Source organism: Solanum lycopersicum, chromosome 3 (genome assembly GCF_036512215.1).
Source record: "Solanum lycopersicum chromosome 3, SLM_r2.1".
Taxonomy (NCBI): Eukaryota; Viridiplantae; Streptophyta; class Magnoliopsida; order Solanales; family Solanaceae; genus Solanum; species Solanum lycopersicum.
Genome location: NC_090802.1, coordinates 65,129,385 through 65,144,654, shown reverse-complemented (window position 1 = coordinate 65,144,654; position 15,270 = coordinate 65,129,385). Strand labels below are relative to the sequence as shown.

The window sequence follows — 15,270 nt, the reverse complement described above, 5'->3', positions numbered from 1 at the left end:
GTTGCCTTTTTAATTTTGGACTCCAGTTTATAACCTATTGAACGGCGACGTTTAGCATGCGAGGGTTGCCTTTTAGATCAGGGAAAGGGGTAATGGTCTTGAAGATATTTGTCACCTTTAGTTCAACTATAAAACTCGACATTCTATTTTATTTCTACATTTCAATTCCACCAACAGCAATGGCAACGACTCTAATTGTTGACAGTTACATGAATGGACACAAGAAGGCAAGTTCTTTCATTCTATACCACTAAATGCTGCCTCAGTTTTGTATTTTGCTATTTCACTGTCTTATTTTCTTACAATTCCATTACTTTTATTTCAAACAGCGGGTATACTATCACTCTCAGATACAGATACAGTATTTGTTCATCCTACCATTACCTTACCCACTTATGAGATTGTTGTTATTTTTATTAAACCATAATAACTCGTACGCACGTTGATGGATTAGAAATAGAACACTGCAAGATAACTACCATCCGAGAACGTCCAGGGAGAGATTTAGTTAGAGGTACAATGACTAAACAAAACAAGAAAAAAAGGAACAGTAGGGCAGGCTTACAAAACAACAACAGTCTAGACCTAATGCCTTTAGCTTACAACAAGGATCAACATCAACAAGAAAAATTACAAGAGGACTTTGCACGCAGCTGCTTGGACAGTACGCGATACAACAGCCTCTTTCGTCCCAATCTCCACCATATTGGTAAACCAGTCCTGCGTCTTTTTTTACTCTGTTCTCCTGCATTACCAGCAAGGATATAGTTCAATACACTAGAAGTCCAATCCTCCACAGCACCAATGCAGAATTTTGTGTCTAAAGGATTTCTTTATAAAAAGTTGACTGTCCTCGAATTCATTATTGTCCGAGCATCAAAAATTCATCAGCTAACATGCATAAAGCAAGAGAGCTGAAGCTGGTCTACTGGACCATATTTTTACTGCCCAAGTGCAGGTAACTCAATATGGTGTTGAATTTGATCTTTTATCATCATCAAAGTTCAAAATATTTTTGATGTTACATGGTCAGTCAGCTTCATAGTTTGATGAAATTTTACCTCACTTTGCTTGCAGGGTGACAATAGTGTACAAGATGTCAGCTTCATTTCAGCTAGTATATCACTTTTTTACTTAAGGTCTTAGAATCATTGTATATTTCTCAAAAGTCGGCTGAAACTTTTGACTAGTTGCACACTTGCATAGTTAAATAGTTAACACGGATTGACAGGACCAATTTGAGAAAATCCATAAGGTTAAAAGAGAGAACTAACCATATCATCAAAACTAGAGGCAGAAAGATAAAATAGGGACTATTACTCCCCAAAGAAAATTCAAGAAACTCACTTGTGTCCTGAAAAGCATAGGATCCCCACTGCGAATGCAATTTAGTGAAGTTTGCCTCCAGTGTAGGCCAGAAGTTCATCTGAATCTTTAGAACATCCAAAACACTTCGCAGTCCAGCTTTGGAAGGTACAGCTTTGTCTATGTCAATCACTGGACTTTCACCAAGCAAGACCTAAAAAGAAAGGACAACATCATACATTATTAGAGAAAACAATCAAACTTCTGCATACCCCGGCAGTTTGAAGGATAAAACTGTGGAACAAAAAATGTTCAGGAGTTTCCACTTCACCACGATTGAAATAGTTCTAGTCATTATAATAACTTTACAGGTTATCTGCTACCGAAACGAACTGAAAAAGATACTAAGTGGATCGTCCCCCTGGTAGAGAAGAGTAAAACTTTTATCTTTGACAAATGCTTGAAAATTCATCAATTGCTCCAAGAAGGTGTGAATATGCACAGCAAAGACTTTGAGAACTAAAAAAAGTTTGCCCTACATTACTCGGCCAGGATTTCAAATATGCTTTTTGATGCAGAGAGCAATTTATTAGGAAAAACAAAACAAGAAAAAGGTCAAAGCAACTCAAAAAGATGACCATTAATATCAAGACACTAGTGCTGACCAAGAACCTATACCCATTGCAATAGGCATGCATCAGTGGCAGCAGTTGAAAGATTCATCACACTGGACTTAGTAGTGATAGTTATGATAGAAGCGAGGTAGGTCTAGGGGAACAACATCTGGCTTGGTTGTTTTACTTAAATCTGTAATCCCTCATGTACTTGAAACTGGAGGTTTACATACTGATAAAAACACTCTCCTGATACTGCCAGTTCTTTTGCCTTGTTTCCAACTCTAAGTTTTGAAGGGACGCACTGAAAGTTCTTTTTTTTCTTCCAACATTAAGTATTTTACATGCCCTTTTCATCAGTATATCCTAGTCCACCATCCACTGCCTCTGCATAAACTAGAGTTACCTTAATCACTGCTGTAGCTGATGATGAAATTGAGCGAAGATTGTAGCTGCAAAACATAGTCATTCAAACACAAGCAAACATATAAACCACCAGTTCCCTTTGATTTAAGAGCCAAGACAAAAGAGCAAAGAGAAGATACAGACCCGCCTTCCAAAATAACAAGCAATTTTCCACCTGACAATGCACTCAACATCTGAGTCATTGATGCATAACCAGCAGGAGTTACCTGCAAAGACGATCCAAAAGGTAACACAAAATAGCATAGGCAACATATAAGAGGAAGAAATGAGTACATTATTAAACTAGTCGACACTAGAAAAATCCTTACGTCACAGCAGCCAAGGGGGTCACCCCTAGCAGCATCAAATCCTGCTGAAATGATAGTAAAGTCTGGATTGAAATCCAAAGCTGCAACAACATGGAAAGAGAGAAGTTAATGAAGTCACTCTCTTGTTTTTTCCTATTTTCTAAAGAGAACTAGATAAGTTCATAAGAACAATAAATCAAGGAGACGTAAGAATAACCAACCACTAAGAAACAAGCTTTACCTGCATAATGCAAATAGTGTTGTTGAACAATATAAGAAAAGAATTTGATGAACAAACAGAAGGTCAAGAATTTGATAAATAATTTTACTGCTCACCGAGATGGCATTTAATAGGAAGGTTGCATACAACACGTATATTGCTAAGCGACCAACAATCTAACCACCAATGCAGCATAGTATCTACTCTCTTACACCAAAAGTACAATAATAAAAGTGAGGTTTGCATCACATGATTGGGTCTTTCCAGACCTTCAAAAGTTCTTATTTTATCTGAGAAAATGCATAGTGTTGCCATTTTCATGTAATATTCCTCACAAATCTAGTTTATTCATCCTCCTGCCTAAGTGAGCTTAATCACATTTCTGGTCTCAAACCCAAGCAAGGGAGAGTATTTCAGTTCGTTGACAACCAAACTAAACCTAGTAAATTAGCAATGCTCCTCACACCATAAATACACTGATAAAATCTCACCAAGGCACATATTACATTCATATCCAATTGTGATGAAAATGTGCATGGGTTCCATTAATCAATAAGTTCCAATATTTTATTTTGAAACAAGGTAAGGTAAAGGCATTCTGCACAAGTTCATTTGTCTTTGTTGGTGTCCATTTTCTCCAAGGACTTAGCTTTTGGCATCCCAGTCATAAACTGTTGAAAAAGGAGCAGAACATGCCTAATTGCTCTGCAATCAGGGAGATTTTACTTTGGCATATGCAAGAGATATATATAATCACAGCTAAGATCTCCACTTAATCACTGCTTCCAAGTATCTTCACTTTATTTTTGGGCAAGTTTATTCATTGTTTCATTTTAGTAAAGCTCTGTTTCTTTTAAATTTCTTCATAGAGAAATAGAATACCTACCTATGGGAAGCACGACTTGCTCAAATGCAAAAATGTAGTCATTGTCACTCACTCCCCCACGGCTCCAAGGAATATTCACACAGTATCCTTCTGCACCCATAGAACCAACCTGTGGAAAAGGAAAATAAACTATGGCATCCAAATGCATCTCAAATGAATGTACTTAAAAGCAAAACTCCTAAAAATCGTGATTTTGTGGATGCCCTTTTCATAAAGAGACAAAAATGAATTAAATCTGAGTCTAACCAAACCACCAGAGAAGGTGAGTATAATGAATAAGTACCTCATCTGCAGCTCCTGTACCAGGGTAGAATCTTCCACCCTCATGTCTATGCAATGATATATACAAAACCTGCTCAGTAATAGAACCACAACATTTAGTTTTAAAGAACTTCTCCCAACCAAACAACAAAAATGCTGTGTTCGAGAAATTTGTTATAACACACTCCGTGGTACACATATCAACGTAATGTGATAAACAATCTCATTTTAGGATGTGTCAAAATGTTTGGAAATACAATTCTTCAGAGTAAATTCACATTAACTTTTATAATTCAAATACAAACCATGATATAGATTGTTTCACTAATCATTAAACGTTGCAGGATTTTCAATACTTCAATTAACCCTTTCCCTAAAAAAAATGCGACAACAATGTACCCAATAAAATCCCACAGGTGGGCACTGGGGAGGATAGAGCGTACACGGACCTTATCTCTACCTCGTGGAAGTAGAGAATTTGTTTCTGAAAGACCCTTGGGAATACTGCTAATCTTGCATGAAACGAGTAACAGGTACAATGTGTAAAATTTCATCCATGTGTAAAATTTCACCCAAGCCTATCTAGCAAGCAAGACAACACTCCACTTCCACCTAATCGTCAATTCTAATCCGCAACCTCCAAATCTTCCTAGCTGTACTGCTCCACCAGTCAGACTCACATGGTGAATGACTTCTGTAATAGACCGCCCAGGCATGAGTCCGAACTGGTTCTTAGAAATAAACACACTCCTACCCTCATCTCCACCACTTCCACCCAAACTCTCATAGTGTGGCTTAACAGTATGAACCCGCTCGGCCTGTTCACTTCCAAAATTCCATCGGGATCTCGTCTTGACCCAGTCTCTCCTAGCCTACTCATCCTATAAATAGCACCTTTAACCTCCTCAACCTTTATGCATCAACAATACTCATACTACCACCGAATCTCCGAGTGCTTTAAGCACCTAGCACAATGTCTCTGTCCCCGTCTTCATTCAAAAGTTTATGGATCTGTCAACCAATACATTGTCTTCCTAGTCTTAGACGCACTTCATTTGGGCTAGGTCTCGAGCACTCATCTCTCCCACCTTAGGTAGTCTATACAAATTCTTATCCCCGCCTTTGTCGTCGTCTTTTGCTTTTGTTAAGAATATAAAGATAAATTTATTAGCCTATTTTTCTAATCAAAATATGTACATAACTAGGACAAAGACGGTATCAAAGGAAAGTAAGGGGATATCCCGTAGAGTTTGTTTAACTCCATAGCTATATACTGCAACATAAACATATACTAAATCAGCAATAAACATGACATGGTACAAAAGGCAAGACCAGGAGTTCCCCTTTCTCTTTTTTTTCTTTTCTTTCATAATTATGAGACCAGGATTTCCCTTATAATATGAAGATCCATCTCAGTGTTCTGCAGAAAGATTGATCATAACACAACACTTAGTTTAGCAATTCATTTACCGATTTGCTTCTCTCAAATATTTCTTGTGTGCCATTCCCATGATGCACATCCTACAAGGCGTGAGAAAAGAAATCATAAATTAGGTCACAACTTTTGCATTTCACGTGTATCGCATGTGTTAAATATCCCAGGATAACAGAAATATCAAGCAATCGAGGATAAACATAGAGCGCCGGTAAATACCCAATCAACTATTAACACCTTCTTTGCACCAGCCGCCTGAGCTGCTGATGCAGCAATTGCTGCATTGTTGTGGAGACAGAAGCCCATGGCCTGTTTCACACCAGCATGGTGGCCAGGAGGACGAACCTAACTCACCATTTACAAAGAAAATATCAGGGTGGTTTTTCCTTCTTATATGGAGAATGCATAATCAAATGTGAATTCTTACCAGAGCAAAACCATTTTTGACGCATCCAGAGTAAATTGCTGAAGCAAGGTCAGCACATAAACCTGCTGCAAGCCTGGCAGCACATGCTGAATATTCATTTGCATAGGTATCAGGTGTGAAATAACTGCCATTTTAAAAAGCTCTTGATCAAGATAAATACTGAAGGTTTTTCTATTACAGGTGGGTAGTCCCAGTTCAATAATGTCCTTAAACAAAAACAAAAACCAATAAGAATGAAAAGCAAATGATGCCTGATTGAAAAAAATGGAAAGTAAATAATCAATATTCTCAAACCTGGCATGCATACGCTTGGTGTTATCAACGGCTTCAATATTTTCCTCTGAGTGTATCTAAAGGTCCAAATATATAAGAATTAATACATAAGAAACTAAAAAAAAATAAAAATCTAGAAGTAAAGAATATCACCTCCTCTGTCTTTTTGTATATAATACTAGTAAAAATACTATTTTTTGTCGGTTAGAGGTAGATAGGGTGCACTTAACCAACCTTTATAATTGAAAAAAAAAAAGAAAGAAGAGAAGATAAACAGCTAGTCACCTCTGAATAGCAGTATCTAGAAAATTTGAGAAAATATGCGTGCAAAAGTCTAGCATCTTCTCTGATTGCATTACCAAGGGGTCTCAGAGAAGACACTAGCACAGAATTTCAAGTAATGTTGTATACAGCACATAGCAGACCCAATTATCCACAACACAACTGAAACTTGACAGCAACTCACCATCTGGAGTTCTTCCCTAGTAATCTCTCTTGCAGGAATGGGATGGCACTTCCCTGGGAATATACCTTATCATGTCAAAGAAAAGCGAAAGATTAGACAATCATTTTTCAACGAACTGGACATCATAGATTTTAGGCATTATAAACCACTTGAATCTTCTAAAACTTCACACGAAGTGTGGATGCCCCATATGACAATACTAGGCTACCACTGCAATGTTCTCTAAGGCCCGGAGATAAGGAGAATTGAAGAAAACCTGCTGTTGCAAGGCTAGCTGCAATGGTTCGAAGACGGTCTGGTCTCTCAGGATGTGGATGAGACTTCAATACGACCTTTTCAATCAAAAGAGAACCCATAAATAATATCTCCATCAATAACAGGAAATTGGTATTCAATAACTAATATCCAAAACAAAATGCAAGAACAATTCAATTCTTTTAAAAAATTTATTCATTGTTACGACTAGACAAGGCACAAGGACAATCAATAAAAGACTAACACACAAGATAATAAATTGAAGAAATACCATACTTCTGTGTGAAGCAACATCCTCTCGTCAAACCCTACAGCAGTGGAGGATGATAAAGAACTTTGCTTGCATGAATCTACAGTAGAAGAAAAATCAATATACTATTTATGCCAAAACAAACGAAAAAGAGAAAGGTCATATACTATATAGCACAACAAACAAATAAACATAGTAAAAACTGGCAATAGACCTGCATCATTGGAAAAGAAGAAAGAATGTGTTTTATGAGTAAGAGTAATTAGAAGTAGTAAGTCTGCTCACATTATTAAGGAGTTTACTTCCAATAAATCACCTACGGCTGTTCATCCACCAAACATTTGTGAGACTCAAAATTATCAGATATAATAAATAAAATGTCATTTGTTTACGTTGTGCTAAGATTTTTACTCCTTACCTTCACATATTCCCCTCAATTGACTATCAACGAACCTTGGCTTTGGCTTCCATGTGACTAGATATTTTTTCAAATTTAGATACATATCTGCTTTGAGTCAACGAATATACATATTACATAGCTTTTGTTTGGTAAATAAGAACTTCTGCCAGTGCAACAGGAGTAATTACTGGGTCATCATTTTTGAAAATACTGTAGTTATACATGGGTGAACCAACTACATTATTCTAGAGGTATTTCGAAACAGTGACTCCTGGCTATGAGATTATGATATAAGCTAACTCATAGATTTTGAACTTCTATTCTACATTTCCAAATATTTGACTTTTTCTTGCAGCCATGGGTAATCTGAAAAGGGGGTAAACCAAATGGAAGCAACAAACAGCGTTACAATATTGGGCAGGATCAATTCACGGTCATTCACAGCTATATTCCCTGTGACTATCCTATGTGCTATGAAAGTTGCAAATTCTTTCGTATGGGCATATTTTGTATATCGGGATAGAACTTCAAATATACACAATACCGTTCATTGCACGAGAAATTCATTTATTAATCAATCAAAAGCGCAAATATAATGTTCTGTAATGTAAAATTACTACCAACCTTCAGAATCTTCAGTTACAGGCAATTCATCTTGGTTGATATCTTCTACAGGCAGATATGGAGATGCAAAAAATCCATGCCTGAGTATCCCAGATTCTCTGTGTTCTCCGCATACCTGCATAGGCAGTATTCTATTAATAAACCATGGAATGTATAATTTCAACAGTAAGTGAAAACTTCTGAATTAATTTAGCTTTAAAAACAGGAGACTGGAAGGCTGAACGACCACAAAGAGAACAGCCAAAAAGATAAACAACTTACTTCACAATTGCCAACATCCTCGACATTGATCATTGAACAATTGACACAGAACCACTTCAGAACTTCTATTTGCTTTTCTGATGGTTCCCAGTCACTGTCATCATCATCCTCGTCAAAATTATACCGAGCATTATACATATCCTCCAAGGTCATATCACTTTCGTGCTTAGCACTTTTCTGAAGTTGACAACAAAGTTCTAATAAGAAATCATCAGATGCACACCTTCAAAATCAGTGAAATATACAAAATGAGCTAATAGCAGCTCCTCACAGTTATAGCAGCTGGATCAGCATTCAAACCAGAGATCCCATCTGAGTCTCTAGTACCAAGTTGTGACACCTCCCCAGATTGTCCATCATTATGACAAGTATAATCACAAACAACCGCGGAGCCAACCCCGTCTAATCTTCCATTTAAATCTTGACATAGAGCAACTCCCGATTGATTTGGAAGATTGGTTTCAGTCTTTCCACCAGTTAAATTGCTCATTTTAGATGATTCTGAGATCTCATTGCCTTCAGAATTAGTAACACATTTTTGCACTAAGATCATTTCTCCACAATGATCACAATCATCTATAACAAATATCAAATACTAATTAGCAGCCATAAAGTTTGGACAAAAACTTCTAATTTTACAAACTGCAAAGGCCAAAGCAGCCCTCTTTTTCTATTACACTTTAGTGTGTCCTTCCCTAAAACACTAATGCGACGCTTCTATAAATACCACTGTTACCTTTCTAAAAAAAGTGTTTAACACGTTTGTTTAATTCCAAAAGCTAGATGTTAGGGATGTGTTGGAAGTCATTAATTTAAGTATTTAATTATTTATTTAGTAGCTTTCTTTATTATTCTCAAATAGGGTTTATATTTCATAGTTTTATAAGGATTAGGTTAAGTCATAGTTATTAGTTTGGAATACGATTTAGGTCTCCTACTTTTATAAGAATTAGATTTCCTGATGTAATAAGACTCCTATTTAAAGGGACTTTTGATGAATAAATCAGGAAGTCATAATTCAACAAAAATCAAGAGATCAGAGTTCTCTCTTCTAATGAATTCTAAGGTTTCAGCGTCCCTTTATTGAGCTGATTTATATATCGCCCTGTGAATCAATCCTTCCATAAAGATTCATAACACTAGATCTATGTATAAGGATTAAAATTGTAATAGGTTCAAAACCATACAAATATCTGAAAGAGAGAGAACTGAGATAAACACTTCTTTTTCTTGATAAGTCATATCCAAAGCAAGTATGTTGCATATGGACTTAGTTAAAGCTGTAGAGATTGAAGTACTGTTTGAATTTTTGGTTACTTATTGATCATTAAGATTGAGTGGATAGACATGTGTCATTGTATGAGTAATAGAGTGCGTAAGATGAATGAAAAAATACCAAAGCCTTTTAAGTTATTTACATATATAATATTAATTCAAATTGGGAGCCTTGAATAAACGGTAAAATTGTCTCTGAGTGACCTATAAGTCACGGGTTCAAGTCATGGAAGCAACCACGAGGGTAGGTTGTCTACAACACACCTCATGGACTAAGACCCTTCCTCGGACCTTGCTAACCCGGGATGTTTTATGAACAAATAGTCCTCTTTTTGTATAATGCTAATTTGTGCCATGAGAGAAAGGGAACATGCAAAATAGCAAGTTCTATTTTAAATTTACACGTACATTCTCTTAATGTGATTCAAGAAAAAATCTCGTTAACTCCAACCAAATAAAACCTCTAATTGGTTACATTAATTGTAAATCTTTAACCTTGGCACAATTGGCAACATTTAAATCAAACTTGAGTAGCTCGATTTAAGAAACACTTATTGTTATTTTTAAAATTCTGTCCAACCAGAACTTATTTGTCAACAACTGCTACAACGTGTGTTTATCTAGCAGTATTTCTGAGTGAGAGTTCGTGATCTTATACCTTAGTATTCACCTTTTTACTTTATTGTCCAATGCTTCTAATTCTTTTAAAGAGGTCTTCAAATGCCTCAAAGACATTGATTTGCCCACGTGACCCTAATCACGTCGACTATCATCTAGTTTAAATTGAAGAAATTATCAGTTATTTTACCTATACTGGTGGAACCATAGTAATATGGTATTCCATTTGGTGAAAAGGGAAAAACGCCAGCATCTGTTTCGGTCGGAGTTAAAGCTCATTTACTTTCTTGAACAAGCTTATTTTCCTTTTCGAGAAAGTACCAATGTGAGTTTCAATCAACTTCATTTCAATTTTTCATCTAACCTACTCATCCTCCTTTCCATCGTAAAAGAATATAAATAAAGAAAAATATGTTATGGCAAAATGCTATATATGTTGTGGCAAAATCTCATAAGCAATTTTGAGATGAACCCATGTGTAATTTATAGTTTATCGCGCTCATTTGATGTTTTTATATTAAGTAAATGAGGTAACCATGAATCCAAACCAAAGTTATCTCATGTTTATTGCATCGCAATTGCAGAGTAATACAATTAAGTGGAATCTAAAAACAAATTAAAATAGTAGTTTGATTATTTGACATATACAATGTTTTCTTTTTACGAAGAAAAATAAGACAAAAATAATGTTTTTGAAATAGGTAACTTTGTATTATGCCACAAAACAATAATGGTTTGTACTGAAACCATGCATACAAAATGTCTTTTTTCACTTTTTTCAGTCTATATTGGAGAATAATTGATTACAGGAAAAACATTGCAGTTTAATTTGACCTTTGAAAACTATTCTCAGTGCTCTCAGAACACCTAAATTCCCTTCTTTCCAAATAGTCCATCGGGGGAAATTCTCCATCTGCATCTGTCATTTGCATTCACCCCTTCTTCTTCCCAACTTTTTAAAGCCTCTAATAATACCTACCTAGGCATGGTCCAGGAGATGCCTTTGAGGTTTAAAAAAATCCTCCATAATTGTAGGGTATACTTGTAGTTTACAAACAAATGTTCATTATCTCCAATGTCTCCCCACAAAGAAAACCATCTAGAGCATAGGGTTATCCCTCTTTTCAACAAGTTGTCTTGAGTGAAAGCGGCTTCTTTGGCCAACAACTATATGAATCAAGCAATTTTTTATAAGTTAACATGCTTCATATTAGTTTTCATGGCCAATTGTGTGTTAGTGGGTTTGTCTAATCAACCTATAGGTTGAGTTAACTTTAAATTCATCTCTACTATGCCCTTCACTGTAAAGTATCTTCCATTGTTTGTAGCCAATAGAAAGCTTCGACAATGTTGAAATTTTTGCCATTCTTATTATTCCCCAGTCATTAAATCGTCTTCTGAAATTAAAGCTCCAACCCTGATTTATCCATAACTCTGCTATGGTATTTTATTGTCCCGGAACTATATTGTGTTGTATATGTCAATAACAATACTTCTAGATTTCCCTTTTCATGCCATTCATTTTTCCAAAATCTTGTCTTGCTTCCATCTATAACACTGATCTTTGTATTACTCTTAACTTCATCACACATGCCTCTTATTGATACAAACAAATCCATAAGGTGTAGTCACTTCTTTAGTCAACCACACATCTTCAATTCTTCACCTTCATATTTTCCACTTATTACCCTTTTCCATAGCATCTGATTAGCATTGGAAAATTCCACATCTACTTCATTCTGAGAGCGTTACTCTACACTTTCATGTACTCTATCCTCATACCACCTGCCTCCTTGCAGGTTATCAATGCTTGTTAATTCACCAAATGGAAGCCTTTTTATTTACATATATAATGTGAATAAAATACTACTAATGAAAAGCAAACAAACCAAATAGTTTGTTTTACTTTCTAGTTATGCACACGCACATTCTCTCCTAATATATTGATAATTGCGTATGTTTTCTCCTAATGTGATTGAAGGGAAAAAAAATATTACACCTCTAATTAGTTACATGTATTGCTACTCTTTAACATGATAGCTTTATTGAAGTTGTTGAACTAATTACTTTCCTTTTTTGACATCTTTTAACATTTTCAGTGTTACGTTCAAATTTCCTTTTAAGTAATATCAGCAATTGAATGCCCAGTAACACTAAATTTACATAATACATACATTAAACTCACATAATATTTGTGCTCCCTAACAACCAAACTATATGGTATTCACATTGGACCTATAGGTAGATCATTCCAACAAAAATAGGAATAATTTCATAAACCACCCTCCAGGTTAGATTTCATAACACCACCCAACCTTATGGTTTACAATATTATGCTCACCTCCTTTTTTGGACAATCACTTTAGACCATGCTAATATATTTAAATTTCTAACGGCAAGTTCTAAGTTCCAAAAAAGACATATTTGTAGTTTACGCTCACCTCCTAAATACTAAAATATGACCAATTTGTCGTTTTCTATATTTTATTAATGAACTAATAACTGAATTTCTATAGAACAAAAAAGAAAACTAATATGAAGCTCATAATTCTTGTTCCGCAACTTTTTTTTTCACAAACTCCAAAAAGCTCTTGTCGTTCAACTTCTCCCTCCTTTGTATAAGATACAACTCCATGTTTTTCCTATATGAATATATCCTTCACTCATAACCCATCAAAATAAGTAGCACAACCAAGAAGTAAAAGAAGACGAACACATAAACAAAAATCAACAACATGAAGCAACTGAGAAAGAATAGATTGGTGCACATAAAAGTCACAACTAATGGAATATTTTAATCAACAATACCATTCAGCAATTGAGACTTTTCTAGTTGTTTCAATTTGCAACAAACATCAGCATTGACTAATGCTAAAGAGTTGAAAGGACATCAATGGATTTCTTTGGTTTCAAACTAGAAAAGATAGAAAGACACTACTAATCACTAATTTTATGTAGTTGAACTTCCCGTTAGAAATTTAAATAACTTAGAATAACTTTCTCTAGTTGACAAGCATAAAATTTAGAATTATGGCACTGACTTCAGCCAAGATGCAAACTGAAGTTGTTCAGAGAAAAAATTTGCATATGAAGGATATGGACAGGCTGGGTATTAGCTCTCTTTATGTTCTATAGTAATTTATTTGTAACTCGACAGAGTGTAAGAAAGGAAAAGTTGGTAATATTGGGAAATTATCCCTAAAAATGCATAGGCCTTCTGTAAATTACATCCAAAATGATTTAACCCCTGTTCCAACTCAATACGAATCTTTAGATACACAACACCAGGCTTAACCAATTTTTGGTTTAATAACAAACAATTCTACGATTTTAGATTTTACTAATTAAGTAGAACCGGAAAATGAAGCATCTCCCAAGTTAGCCACAGTGCAATGTAGTTGCAGCAAGGGGAGAAATACTAACTATAAGGTCAAAATAAATGCACCATTAACGGTAACAGCTACGATGAATATAAAATACCTGTTGTAATCAGACCAAAGGCGTTGGCACGAACTTGGAATGTTTCTGCACAAAACGAAGAAATTTCTTGTGATTTGGAGCTGTAGAACTGCAAGTTTAAGTCTCGTCTCAGCGTTTCTATGACGGAGAACGAGAGAGGGTTTGTTCGGCGAGGAAGATGAACAGTTTACTTATGACGTAATAAATGGGAAGGCTATTTTTCTAGGGCTTTTTCCGTTTTTCTTTTATTTCAAGAAAAGGACACGGTCAGCTCATTGTTTAAATGTGAAAAAAAAAAGTATAGTAAATACACTTCGCCTCGCGAACTTCATAAGAGGTTATATTTTTTTTTATTTTTGATTTATGAAAATACAATTTGTAACACTTTATAAATTATTGTAAATAACTAAACTTTTTTTATTTCAATTTATGTGATATATATATAAAATTTAGAAAGTCAATTAAATCTTTTTTTAATAACATATTTTATATTTAATGGTTCAATATGTGTTACTTCTTTCTATTCCTTTATAGTAAATCTTTTTAATTTTAAAAATTATTTATGTTGTTACTTATAGTTAAATTATATAATATTGCGTTGTAATTTAAAATTTTAGTTATTTGAAATGTCTTGTTATTAATTCAAATTATACACATATCGGTGATGACGTGTGTGCTTCTGGAACTTGTACAATTATATGTATGTATAAGAAATTCAAAAATGTGATAAAATTATTAAGGGAAATGATTAAAAATGTCTTTAAACTATGTGAAAGAAACAAAAATGTCTTCCATTTATAATTTCACATAATTTAAAGACATTTTTTATCCTAATTCCAATTATCAAATTACATATTTAAGCATGCAGGGTGATAGGGGTCTTATCAACTCCTCTATTTTTTTTAGTATGATATATCTTTTTCAATGATTACCTAATATTAAACCATATTACGTGCATAGACACATGTATATTAGACCAAAAAAAGAATTTTCATGTTTTACCCAAATTTTCGTAGTCTCTCAAGTCTAATTGCTAAGTGGTTGGATTTTTTTCACTTCATTATGTATAGCACATATTCTATTCTTTTTACATTGAAATATTATTTGCATCTAATATACACAAGGGCATAGAATATAACTCCTGCACGAGTCATGAAACGAAGAGGACCGATTTGGATCTAAAAGAATCAAATACTTAATAGGTTAAAAAAAAATTCAAGGTGTTAAGATCCTTGCTTGATATAGATGGTAAATAATAAGAAAAAAATAATTTTAGCAAGTAATGAAACACTAGCATAGTTTCAAATATGTAATTGACAATTTCACCATAGGTAGGTTGTGTTTCATTTGTAAAAACACGATATTGAAAAAAAATATCAAACTAAAAAGGTCGCACTTCTCATCTACTATTGAAAATCTATTTATGTATATTCTTGGCGTTACAAAACTAGCTTGAATATGTGTTTCCTCTTTAACCCCATCCATTTTAACTAAAATGACATATCAACTCATCACACCAACTTTTATT

At 34.6% G+C, this 15,270-nt stretch overlaps 1 protein-coding gene and 1 long non-coding RNA gene across 5 annotated transcripts; one reads left to right on the top strand and one right to left on the bottom strand.

Moving 5' to 3' along the window:
* Positions 1-446: 446 nt before the first annotated feature.
* On the bottom strand, positions 447-14,053 carry LOC101260413 (histone deacetylase 15). Of its 4 annotated transcripts, none has more exons than XM_004235693.5 (18): positions 13,764-14,053; positions 8,662-8,966; positions 8,391-8,567; positions 8,130-8,244; positions 7,132-7,205; positions 6,857-6,932; positions 6,601-6,665; positions 6,156-6,211; positions 5,862-5,985; positions 5,654-5,779; positions 5,470-5,520; positions 4,022-4,090; positions 3,739-3,847; positions 2,654-2,733; positions 2,469-2,551; positions 2,326-2,371; positions 1,348-1,519; positions 447-745 (listed from the first exon to the last, which is right to left on the bottom strand). In XM_004235693.5, the coding sequence occupies exons 2-18, from the start codon at positions 8,941-8,943 to the stop codon at positions 618-620; spliced, it is 1,833 nt and encodes a 610-aa protein (XP_004235741.1). In that variant the 5' UTR covers positions 8,944-8,966; positions 13,764-14,053; the 3' UTR covers positions 447-617. The 4 variants fall into 4 exon arrangements, with proteins under 4 accessions (XP_004235741.1, XP_010318595.1, XP_069151744.1 ...); XM_010320293.4 differs by having other exon boundaries at positions 8,662-8,891; positions 13,764-13,994; XM_069295643.1 differs by having other exon boundaries at positions 8,662-12,925; positions 13,764-13,989.
* LOC138347375 (uncharacterized) lies at positions 742-1,222 on the top strand. The gene is made up of 2 exons (XR_011220250.1): positions 742-958; positions 1,078-1,222. It is a non-coding gene; the product is annotated as an uncharacterized lncRNA (long non-coding RNA).
* Positions 14,054-15,270: the final 1,217 nt, after the last annotated feature.

What these genes read in the sequence shown, in the direction of transcription:
- LOC101260413 (XM_004235693.5), bottom strand. Translation starts at nt 8,943, where the DNA reads ATGATCTTAGTGCAAAAATGTGTTACTAATTCTGAAGGCAATGAGATC. An exon ending in AGGATGTTGGCAATTGTGAA is followed by an intron (nt 8,245 to 8,390) that starts GTAAGTTGTTTA and finishes CTGCCTATGCAG; the next exon opens with GTATGCGGAGAACACAGAGA. An exon ending in GCAAGTCGTGCTTCCCATAG is followed by an intron (nt 2,734 to 3,738) that starts GTAGGTATTCTA and finishes ATGTTGTTGCAG; the next exon opens with CTTTGGATTTCAATCCAGAC.